Here is a 12,419-nt window from a genome sequence, read left to right as displayed (position 1 = left end):
TTTAAATAAAACTTGTAATATTGTACTTATCCTGACTACTTTAAGATATGTCTTGTAATAGAAAATGGAATTTTGAAATCCTTTGCCCACAACTGTGATTTACTTCTCTAGCTACTCTTGACATTTCTGACGTCATATTTCTCTTTTAAATAATAAATCACCTCATTTTAATTAAAAGAACAAAACATTAATTTTGATAAATTGGAAAAGTTGTTAGAAGAAATAGAAAATACTGAATATCAAATATTTATGAAATTTTAGTTTATTACTTTCAAGAATATACAATATCTAGAGTTTCAAAAGAATTCTTGTCAAGCCTGATAATTAATTGCAATTAGCAATTATGTGCAGATAAATAGCATGACAATAGTTTCTTTTTGTTAGATTTGGCATATCCCCACAGCCTCTTTTCACTATTAACTCTCTAAGCAAATGCATACAATACAATAGGATAATAAATCTCGGTCTAGGTCAGCCATCATGTATTCCTAATTAGTGAAGCTCAAATTACTATGGTGTTACTATGCATATTCATATGTGAGTATACACATCCACACAATCAAATATGGTTTTGTTATTTATACCTCAGATCATAGGAATATATATATATATATATATATATATATATATATGTATATGGACACATACACATGCACACAGACTCATGTGTAAAAGTTAGAAGGGGTCTTGGAGGTAATCTAGCACTACCCATTTATTTTACTGGTTGAAAAATTGAGGACCAGAGAGTCAGCTTATTTATCTAGGTAATAACAATGCTGGCAAGTGTTCAACCCCCAAATCCACCATTTTCTACTTATAAACTTTCAAAAGTAGATTAAATATTCTTGGATACATCTTAATTGAGTTTAATTCCCTCTTCATCTACAGAAATTCCTTTAAAATGGAAATGATTTCCTACAAACTTTGAATTTTAGATATGTTATTGATTAAAAAGAAATTCCCCTAGCAGAAGAAAAAAAAAAAAAAAAAAGGTGAGGGAAATCCCCAAGAATGTTATCCGTTTGGACAATTTAAAAGGTACTCCCCAGCACTAATGGGATTACCGACACAGTAAAACAGATTATCCCCCAAATCAATTAAATCATTTATGTTTGTCTTCGGAATACATCATTTGGATACTTTTATACTAATACCTATAATTTATGCAGCACTTTTAGTCTTGCAAAGTACTTTCTTTATTTTCGTTTATAAATGAGGAAACTAAGGCAAACAGAAATTGTGTCTTGCCTCAAGGAGTCTGAGACTAAATTTAAACTTCTGATCCTCTATCCACAGTCTCACCTAGCTACCTAGCAAATCTGCTTAATTATCTTTTCTTAAGCCAATAATGCCATTCCCAAGTACACATTGGTGTAGTGTGTGTTTGTGGGCCTAAGGAGACACTAGTCAGTTATTTAAAATAGTCTATCAATTTGTTGCTATTCAGTCATTTTTCAGTCACGGGCTACTCTTCGTGACTCCATTTGGAGTTTTTCTGGCAAAATATAATAATGGAGCATTTTGCCATTTTTTTTCCAGCTCATTTTATAGATTTAAAAAAAAAATCTGAGGCAAACACTGTTAAGTGACTTGCCCAGGATCAACAAACACTGATACCAGATTTCAACTGAGGAATATACTCATCTGACGCCAGGTCTGGCAATCTATCCACATCACCACCTCGCTTACCCAGTCTGTGAATAGCCAAGAGCTAATTATATCTGAAGAGTCAAAGCAATTTTCTGTATTTTATCAAGGAAATTTACTGTTTTTATTAGCATCATTTGCATTGATAATAACTTTTCTTTCTAATAGATCACCTGAAAAGTATGTCAACAGAAGTTTTTCCCTCTGTCAGGAAATAAGGTCAGATATGGATCAGTTTTTAAAAAGAGGATTTACATAATGCAAAAAATGGTTCAATGCTAATGAACAATTAGGAGTTCAACTAAAAGAATAACCAAGTGTAACTTATACTTACTCATCTAGTTATGTAGTCTTTTGGCAGAGAAAATCACCTTGCCTCTTATTCTACTGGATATTATCAGCAGGCTGCGGACTACTGAGAAACACCAGAGGTATCCCCTTCTTACATCATGGAGCAATTGCTAGAAATGCATTAAATGTCATAGAACCCCATTATTCTATTTGTCTGAAAGGACAACTTTCCTGGGCATCACCAAAACACTAACACTGGATGGACCGTGAGAACATTGCTTGTTTTATAGACTTTGGATATTAAATCACTTTATCTCTACACTTTACGTCTCCCTAATGTTTGATCTGTACAAATAAACCCATGACATAGAGGGTAGCATATTATAAAAGTATACCACATATTGGATTAAGAAATGTTAAATGAATGATAAAAATTATTCTGAAATTGTCATTATAAATAGGATGGGAAATTTGGCACTAGGACAGTTGCTTAAGAATTAGGACAGGCTGTGTCCCCTTTCAAGAACTTTGTTTATTCATCTATGAGATAAAGGAATTGCCCTAGATCTCCCTGAAGTCCCTTTTCTCTCCAGATCTAATAATAAACTCATAAAAAGATATGTATTTTCTATTGATGTTTATTATGCAACTTAGTCATTCTAGAATGCTTTTAATAAGAATAACCTTCTTATTCTTAAAGCTATCTTTTTAAGTTTCCTTATCATCAATGCTGAAGAGGGTGAGTATGTTGGAAGTTAATGACCACTCTAAAGTGGAAACAGCTCTTAGAACGACTTTTAAGGTTGAGGTTTTTTAAGATTTATAATAAATTAACTTCAGAAACCTTATTAAATTTGTCACAACAAGAAGTTTGTTATAAATAAGTTTCCCACTGAATTTATTACAGAAATAAAAGAGATGTGGTACAATTTTAATAAGTTTTTTTTTTAACTTTCAAGTATTTATAGCCAATAAGTTTGGTTGGTTAGAATGTACTGTTGACAATACTAAAATTGTAGCTCGAGATCTATGAGTCTGTTAGCTGTGCCCTCTTTCAAAGGTCCACACTGATCTTTAAGCCATAACAAAGATGGATACTTCTCACTTGAATATACACCAAAATTTAGATCAGTCAGCAGGGGAACAGGCTTCCTGAGAAAAGGAACTGTTTTATATTTACCTATATCCTCCACAGTAGATACTGGAGAAACCTCAACATATATATTTGACTAGTAGTAAAGTAACTATTGTATGCAAGAAACTCCATAGGTAAAAATAATTATAATCTGTAGCAATAATACAGGCTCTCATCACTAATGCAAGTTTCAACTGTCTAATTTTGAAATATATGGGGGGGGTGACATAGAAACTAAGTTGCTCTTAGATATCATAAGGGTCTATCTCTGACTAAGTGACTGGAATAAGAGAAAGGAAGATGTACACAAGATTTTTGCTAACTTTCTTCACCTTTTTTAGGTGCAAAGTGACTACATATAGTAAATATTGAATATATGCTTATTGCTGCCTACCTTTTCTGATTAGAGATGAGAAGTTACTTTTTAAAGCAAATGAAATTCAATATTCAATATTACCAAATTTCTAAATTTAGTTATATATGTCTCTTTTACTGATTTTCAAGTAGTTTGTGTCTCCTATAGAATGAAATTCTTTGATAAAAAGTTTTCACAAAAGAAAATCAAATGTATACTGCATCTAACAACAGTAGGTGTAATAAATATTCTTTAGCTCCAAGACCTCTTCATCTTAGCTTATTGGCACAGAATAACAATATAGGGAATTTTAACCACAGCTTTTATTAACATAAAAATTCAGTGTGATTACTAAATAATTAGTATTGTCAATGTGTAAATACATTAAATTACAAATATCTTCACATTTTTACATAATTAATTTTACAAATAAAACTTTAAGATTCAATTGTCCCACTTTCATTTATATACTAAATGTCACTGAACAGAAGTTCACAATAAATATTCCCTAGAGGGAAATTTTAGTTAGGATTTGCCTTACCATGAAAATTACTAATTAAATTTTTTCATACCGTTTTGTCTTCTGAAAAGTATGTATTCCAATTTGTATGACTATTAATACAATAATTATATCGACACACTTAAATATTGTCCAAGATGCTTGGGGTGCTCTTAGTTTATTAAGAATGATTAGTGTTTTTAAAAATGAATTTCTGATAACTATAAACAGATACTTCCTTTTTATTATAATTAAATTAATCATTCAGGCGTCTTCTGAAAAGTATGTATTTCAACTCATGTGATTATTAATACGATAATTATATTGACGTACTTAAATACTGTCCAAGATGCTCAGGGTGCTCTTAGTTTATTAAGAAGTGATTAGGGTTTTTAAAAATGAATTTCTGATAACTATAAAGAGGTACTTCCTTTTTATTATAATTAAATTAATCATTCAGGCTTACAAGAGTAACTTCTAATATCTTCTATACAAATAATGTTTTGAGTTGAGGGGTGAAATGTTTTCACCAGAATACTGGATTAAAGTTCTAATTGCTGTGATTATGAGTAAAGATATCAAATGAAAGTGTAAAGGTCACCTTTAAAAAACCCAATAACCTACAATATTCATTTTGTGGGATCCAGAAGAGGAGAACGCGTTAGTTCTAGAAGTACTTCTCCCTGATGACTTTCTGCTGCTGCCCTAGAACATCATGAACACAACCCAGACGCAGTCCATCTGTCCTTCGTTCTGCTGCATTATTCATGTCAACTCGGACTGAAGTCCGAGCAGCTCTTCCCGGGAAGGGCGGGCTCCTGCTGGATGGGGTAAGCAAAATATTGGGGCGACACCAGGAAGCCGGACGGCTGCGTCAGGTGGATGGGGTGGGCCGTCTGTAAGCAGCCGGACGTGTAAGGCGGGGGAGGAGAGGGCACCAGGCAGCCGGACTCGGCTCTGGCAAAGGAGAACCTCCGCACCGAGCCTCCGTTGGAGCTGGAGCTGGTCGCGGTGCTGGACTGCCGGGAGGGCGCGCGGAGGTTGCCGGAGGTCAGGATCATGGGGAGGGTCTCGTTCTGGTAGCTTCGGAGGGAGAAGCGAATAGGCTGCTGGGAGGTCTGTTTAGGTCTTAAGCAGGTGCAACAGTAAATGGCTACTAAGGAGCCCAGGATAATGAAGGCGATGAAGATGGAACCGACGATCAGGAATGGGACATAGACTGGTTCTAAAAGGAAAAAAAAAATCCCTTGTTAAAGACTTCCAGTTCTACTTAAAAAGATCATGTTCTGGCTGCTCATTGGCTCGGGTTCAAGCTAGGGGAGACCCAGAGGTCTTGCGTTCCATTTCTCAGAGCGCTTTCTTGACAACCTCTGATGCACATGGATTCCAAGGATAATGACCAAAGAGACGGGTCCCTCGTTTAGGAGAAAACCCACCTCCGGCCACATCTTTATATTACCCTCGCTTGGAAATTGTGGTAGCTGAAAAATCCCTCGTCCTCATTAGAGCGATGGGGGTAGGGAGCAGAATTTCCTTTGGACGGATTTTATGGTGTTAAAAATCCAAAATGGTATTGAGATTAAACTTCCCTCCCGTCCCAGGAGCCCCCGCTTACAGCTGGAAGTCTGGGGCCTATTCATGTGCATCCAGAAGTTGGAAGAAACTCCAGAAAAGCCTACACAAAGCCACTGCAGTCCCTATTTCCTAGTCCTCTTGGAGACCTAGTCATGGGTCTTCTACAGCATCTTATCCATGGTGGCCCAGGAAGGTCTAATGTCTTTTTCAAGGCATTGAGGCCCCTAAACCTCCTCACTACGGAACCTCTGGGAGGCCCGCTGGGCCAAAGACGGACCATGCTGGGCTGCAGCTGCCTTCAGCCCTATTTTCTGCCTGACAGTCTCTTTCATAAGCAAGGCCAAATAACATCTTAATCTGCACCCACCCAGGCAGGTATATGTGAGGTGGATTTGCCTCATGGCCAGCTCTCCGTTCCTCAGAGTCAGTCCCTAGTGGGCCAGGCCTTCACCCAAAAAGTGCCACTTAAGAAAGGGTAAGCAGCAGCAAAGCGGGCCCATGGGATGTGGGGAGGAAGCCACAGGGAGAAAGCCCCTTCTTTTTTTTAGGTAGAAGTAGTCCTGTCTTTGTGCTTCTGTTGACTTTAAAGAAAATATGGGGCAGAGAGTGGGAGCCTGAGAGAGTCAGAGACAAGGGGAAACGAAAGACACAGAGACAGAGACAGGGAGACAGAAAGAGAGACAGAGAGACAGAGGGAGACAGTGACAGAAACTAAGGGATAGAGACAGAGACAAGGAAGGAGAGAGACAGAGACATATGGAGAAAAAAAGAAAGAGATAGAGATGGAAATAAAGAGATTCACAGAGATGAAGCAAGAATAGTATAAACTGAGAAACCAAACAGAAGTGATTTAAGCACCTTGGACTCGAGGAAGGAACCGGGTTCTCAAAGGAAGAGGAGGAAGGAGTGGTGGGGAGATTTATACTCTCTTTTTCTATAACAATAATAATGTCACATGGGTGTAGCTTTTTAGAGTTTGTCAGGTGGTTTACATATAAATCGATTCATTAACAAAAGGACCTGTTCTCGAGGTGTGACCAGGTGTCGCCCGAATGCGACCCCCAAACACAAAGAAATTGGGGGGGGGGAGAATCAGATCCTAAAAGGAAGCTGATCAAGGAGAGGTCTCCGCGCCTTGGCTTTGCGACAGCAATCACCCTCCCGGGGCGGGGGCTTCACCGAATGTGTCCCACAGGGAGCCCCCTCTGGGCCAATCCACCTGTTTGGTCCCAACCTGCCCCGTGGGGGCTCCCCGCTCTCACCTCCAGCTTCGCTGACCTGTCAGCTGCAGCTCAGAGTGTTTGCCCAAAGCTGAGGCTCAGGTGGGGCAGAGCCAAGGCCCTTCTCGCTAAGGTGTAAGGTTCCCCGGGCCGGGCTGTGATTTATTCAGCTCTGAAGTGAGCGGAAACTCGAGCCGTGTTTTCTGAGGCGAGAATAACGGGGAGGAGGGCTGCCCACCGGGGCTTTTAAAATCGCCACGCCGGTGGCGGTGATTTGCGCCCTTCTCAGCGTGGCTGGGGGGAGGCCGCGGGGAATTTGATGCAAAGAAAGGAAAGGGGGTGGGGGAGGGGTGCAGGAAAAGTTTAAAAGAAAAAGTGACTCGGGCTTCGCCTCCAGTGTCGGGCTGTTGATTAACTGGCGTCAGGAGTAAAGTTTCACACTCCATCAGCACTCACTAACGTCTTCCAGCTCGGGGGCCGGGGAGCCCGACCCTGCCCCCTCTGCGTTTCCTCCCCCACCTCCCGAGTCTACGCGGAAAACTCGCAGAATTCACGCACATTCAGACCAAGCGCGTCTATTAACACAGAGACAGTCAGAGACAGAGACACAGAGACAGGGAAAGAGAGAGAGACTGAGGGTGTGCCAGGCTCTGTGCGGAGCGCTGGGAATCAGAAAAGCTAGCCTCTGTTCGGCAGCGCGGGCTGCGCGCCTCCTCTGCCCCGCAGCCCCACGCGGGATGGGAAGGCTGCTGCCGCCCGGGACTAGCCCTGGGGGGGATGTGAGGGCAGCGGGAAAGCGAGCCCCCCTCCCTCTCCCCGGTCCCCTGGGTGAGCGGGCTCCACCTTGGCCGAGGGGCCCGATTCCGGCCGGCGCGCGCGCGCACCCCCACTAGCGCGCCCCAAGCTCCCGCGGCGAGCGGCCGGCCCGGAGGGCGGGAGGGCGCGGCGGCGCTCGGGGGCCGGGCACTTACGCGCGGTGATTCCCGGGTGCTCCAGCTCGCCGCGGTCGTTGGTGCAGCCCCCCTGCTCCAGCCTGGCGTCGGCGGCGGCGCAGCAGTAGCGCAGGGCGCAGGAGCCGCAGCAGATGGTGGCGTCCAGCGTGTCGAAGTCCTCGGGGCACTGGAAGCCCTCGTGGTAGTTGCCGTGCGCGTCCACCCAGCCGTGGCAATACTCTCCGTCCTGCTGCGCCCCGGCGGGGCCCCAGCGCAGCCAGCCCAGGAGCAGGCAGAGCGCCAGCAGCGCCCCCATCGCCCTTCCTGAGGGGAGAGGAGCGGGCGGGCGGGAGACGGGGCAGGACCTGGGCTTGCTTCCCCCGGGCAGCGAGCTGTGAAAGTCGGGGCGCGCGGTGGCCGGGCTCTCCGGGCTTGGCCCGGCCGCAGACGCTGCTCCCCCCGAGATCAGCACGAGCCGGGCAGGCGGCCGCGATGGCCGGGTGCTCCCCGCGGTCCCGAGGTCAGCATGGTGCATCAGGTAGAAGGGAGCTGGGAAGCGTGGCTGGCCGAGGGCAGGGGCGGCTCGGACCCGAGCGCCTACGGGAGGCGCCCGCGGCGGGATCCCCCGGACTGCGGCCCGCGCCGGAGGGGGCAGGGGCGGCCGCTGCCCTGGCCGCTGGGGCCGCTGCTGCTGCTGCTGCTGCTGCTTCGGGGGCCGCGGCTCCTGGGGCTGCTCGTCCTGCTGCTGCTGCCGAGGCTTTTTACCCGGCTCATAGTTCTCCGGGCCTGGGGGGCGCTTCTAACACCCTGCCGCCACCCCCTTCCCCTCTCCCCACTCCTCGCGGGAAGGGTCACACCAAGAGGTGGGAACTTGCTGGGGACGTCTTAGCGCGCAACTCAGTTCTTCCCGCACCTTTCCGCGCCGCCCGCAGCAGCCCCGGGGACCCGAGGCCGGAAGGCTGGGAGCGGGCGTCCCGCGGCCGGCGGCGAGCGCAGCGCGGAGGAGACGGGCGGGGAGGGCGCTGCTGCGCGCCTCGCGGGGGCTCATCCCCCCTGCGCCCGCCGAGGAAGAGGAGGCTGCTCCACACTGAGCCGAGAACACACCGCTGCTCCCGGCTGCTGACAGCTTTCCCGGCCGGGAGCCCTTTAATAGGAAAGAAGAGGGAGGAGGGGAGAGAGGTGGATTAAAAGGGCGGGGGGAGGGGGGAAGGAGGGGGAGTATAAAAAAAATCTGCTGTCCCGGGTCACAGTGCAGGAGCAAATCAGGCGGCGGCGGCTGCTCCTGGGCGATCCCAACAGCCCTCAATCTTCCCTTCTCCCACTCCCTCCACCGAGTGCCCCTTCGCACTTTTCCCATCGTCACTGTCCTAAAGTCCTGCCAGAACGGGCAGGTCCCCGAAGCTGGCCCCTGTAGGCATCCTGAGCAAGCTTCCCAGAGGCGAAGCCTTCTGGGGAAACCGTCCCAAAGTGAGGAGGGGACGCCCCGTGTCGGAGCGTGCTCGGAGCCGCCAAGGGTCCTCGGAGCTGTTCTCATGGTTCTTTGCTTTGACGCGGTTTCTGGGCTTCCTTTCGGGGGTCGCCCCTTCCGCGCATCCGAACTTGCTCCGGGAACTTCTCGTTCTCGTTCTCCGCTGCCTCACCTGAGGGGGCCGCTGGATGGAAAGTGCCTGCAACACTTGACTCCTCAGTTTCTCCAAAGGAGCAGGGAAGGCTGGAGGGGGCGAGGAGAGGGGGAGGAGGGGGAGAAGAAAGAAAAAAAAAGGGAAAAAAAAAAAAGCTCTGTTGGATCGCGGCTGGATGAATAATCACCAGTAACCTAGACGGGCCAAGAGCTGCCTGCTAAGTCTCAGAGGCCGCGGCTTCTTCGTTCACGCTTGGGGAAAAAAATAATAATAATAAAAGGCACAAAATTAATGATAATTGAGCAGGTTTGAACTTCTGTTCAGGCAAAGGAACACATTTATTTAAAGGATGGGTCCCCTGTGTCCTATCCGAAGGGTCCTGCTGCCTTAGTATTCTAAGTGCTTTATGGAAGTGCTGTTACATGAAACCAGGACTAAACTCTCGAAATTTATTTTTACTGCATCTTAAACTTCCTCTCATCATTTATTGGCGTGTATGAATATGGACGGCGTATCTCAGCCTGACAATTTGTCAAACGCCCTCGGTGCCTGTTTCTCTAATGAGATGCTGGCAGGTTGAGCAAAAACAACAGAAATAAAGTATGTTGTGTACTAGCAATAAAACACCGTGTTCGAAAGTATTTATCAGAACCTTAACTCGTCCGTTGGCAGTTGATTCTACTAGGATGTATTTTTTTGTTTCACTTTTTTGGTTACACAAACTTTGAAAGACAAAAAGAGAAAAGACGATTTCTTTAAACTAAGTCATTAACTAACATTTGATTCATTGCACACAAATTCAAGAGTCTGAATTCTAGGCTTTTGACAATTTCTTATTCTCTTTTAAGAAAATAGTTATTAGCCCAATATTTTGCATTTTAGAGGGGAATGAAAAAAGAACATTTTAGCTTTCCGAATAGTTTATTAATTGAGCTAACATATTAAATTTTTAAAAAATCTAAAGGTAGGGTTATCATGGATAAACCAAATAAAACTAGGCTTTTCATTGAACGTTGTAGTTTCCTCGGCTCTGTCCACAATGATGTGATTTAAACTTCTGAATATTTGTTGCACCAGCATTGTTTATAATGCTCTGTGCATGTATTTTTTTAATTGACAGTAAAGTCAGCTTTCTTTTTAGGACCTAAAAAGTTGGGTTGGTTGTTTGTTTTTAAGTTAGGGTAGGCTTTTAAGAAGTGTTTTGAAACACACCAATTGTCACATATGGCAATTGGAGGGGAGTTCATTAGGAGGGATAGCAAAAATAAACAATTAGAGTGATCGTGAAAAAAGAAATACAGAATATCACATTCGTGTTTATTACTAACAACCTTCCTGAACTCATGTTTTATAAAAGTATTGATAATGTTTGGAGAAATAGCCTTACTTCTTTCTCGTTAATTAGCTGTCCCATCCTTTTTGTTAAGATTATTCAACAGCAATACAAACACACAAACACACACACACACACACACACACACACACACACATTCTCTTTGAGACTTTGTTGGACTTTCTTTAGACTCTTAGGCAAAAGTTTTTAGACTTGCTTTGTTTTCACTATCCACTGCCTACTTTTCCTGAAGGATTTAAAAATCCTGGGCCTTAGGTTTCCATGATACCAAGAGTAGCAATTTCTTGATAGTACCTGGTATTTTCAGAGTTGTTTTTATAATAAACTCTAGGAGTACCCTTCATTGTTTTCCCTTAGACACATTTGTGTTTTCTTGACAAAAGTAACCCAAAACAGTGTGAAATCTTCCCTCACCAGGCAAGGCCATTTGGGATAAGGAGCAGTGAAGAAAGGCTTGAGGGCTCAGTTCTCCATCTTCTGAGCTGCCATCATTCTTATTTTAGTTGCGGGTAGAGATGGGATCCAGTCTCATAGTGATCTGAAGGTAAGAAAGGGGAAGTCGAGAAATCAACAAAAATTTTTAATATTAAGCACTTGCTATGTGCCCGGCACAGTGCTGAACACTATAAATGGGGAAGGAGGGAAGGGGAAAAAAACACTCTCTGCCTTCACAGAACTCATATATTAGTTGGAAAGACAATATGTAAATCATGAGGTATGGACAGAGCAGAGAGAAGATAATCTCAGAAGGGACGGCACTAATAACTGGAGGGGTTGGGGGGGAACCAAGAATATCCTGCAGAAGGGAGGATTTGATCTAAAGGACTTCAGAGACATTATGAGATAGAATTAAAGAAGAAGCAAATTCCAGGCATGGAGGATTTCTAAGGCAAGACTATGGAAGATAGAGTGTCCTGAGAGATAGTAGGACTATAGCCAGTGGGACTGCATCATACTATGCTTAGAGGGGAAAAAATAAAATATAAGAAGACCAGAAAAGTAGGAAGGGGTCAGGTAAAGAAGAGCTCCAATTGCCATCAGACTTTCTATTTCATTCTGGCAGTAAAAGGGAGCCACAAGAGTTTAGTGAGTGTGGCAGGGAGTAGACAGGAGGGTGACATAATCACATCTATGATTTAGGAAAATCACTTTGTCAGTGGAATAGAAAATGGATGGAAATAGGGTGACATTTGAGGCAAGGAGACCATTCAGAAAGTTATTCTACTGACTCCTCCCAAAGCCCAAGATTTTAGCCCTCTACACAGCCCCGGGGGTAGTAGTCTGACTGGATGTCTTCACCTTCCAGGTTGGCCATCTCAAGAATATAAGTTCTTCATGGGCAGGATTCTTACATGTTTATCTTTGCATCATTGTGGGTAACACGAGGCTCATCATATAGCAGGCTATTTTATTTATATTGACTAGCCAGGGGATTCTGGAATTCTGGAAAGTTTCTGGAAAAAATCTGGAAATTTTCAAGCCTTGGTGATCTAGGATATAGGTTTTGACTTTGGGTATCAATGACCTTGGCTAATTTTTCTCCTTCCCTTCCCCCATCCCCAATAACCTTTTTTAAAATCCAGAACTTCATTTGGCCACTAGATATCAAAACTATTGCTTAGATCCAAAATACATTAGCCAACCCCTTGATCTTTGGTCTAAACCAGTGACTTCCAGGATAAAGAGAGGAGGGGGATGGTGGTTAAAAAAAAAAAATTAAACTTGGAGTTATACAGAATGTGTAACTTTGCTGTTTTCTATATCTAGGTGTCCTTGGGAAAATCTTCTA

General features: G+C 44.1%; 1 protein-coding gene across 1 annotated transcript; it reads right to left on the bottom strand.

Annotated features, from left to right (window-relative positions):
• Nucleotides 1-246: 246 nt before the first annotated feature.
• Nucleotides 247-8,271, bottom strand: SHISA3 (shisa family member 3). Its single transcript, XM_051966100.1, has 2 exons — nucleotides 7,694-8,271; nucleotides 247-5,152 (listed from the first exon to the last, which is right to left on the bottom strand). The coding sequence occupies exons 1-2, from the start codon at nucleotides 8,187-8,189 to the stop codon at nucleotides 4,698-4,700; spliced, it is 951 nt and encodes a 316-aa protein (XP_051822060.1). The 5' UTR covers nucleotides 8,190-8,271; the 3' UTR covers nucleotides 247-4,697.
• Nucleotides 8,272-12,419: the final 4,148 nt, after the last annotated feature.

This window comes from Antechinus flavipes, chromosome 6, assembly GCF_016432865.1.
Source record: "Antechinus flavipes isolate AdamAnt ecotype Samford, QLD, Australia chromosome 6, AdamAnt_v2, whole genome shotgun sequence".
Lineage (NCBI taxonomy): Eukaryota > Metazoa > Chordata > Mammalia > Dasyuromorphia > Dasyuridae > Antechinus > Antechinus flavipes.
Note: the sequence above shows the minus strand (reverse complement) of the source record. Positions and strands in the feature narration are given on the sequence as shown.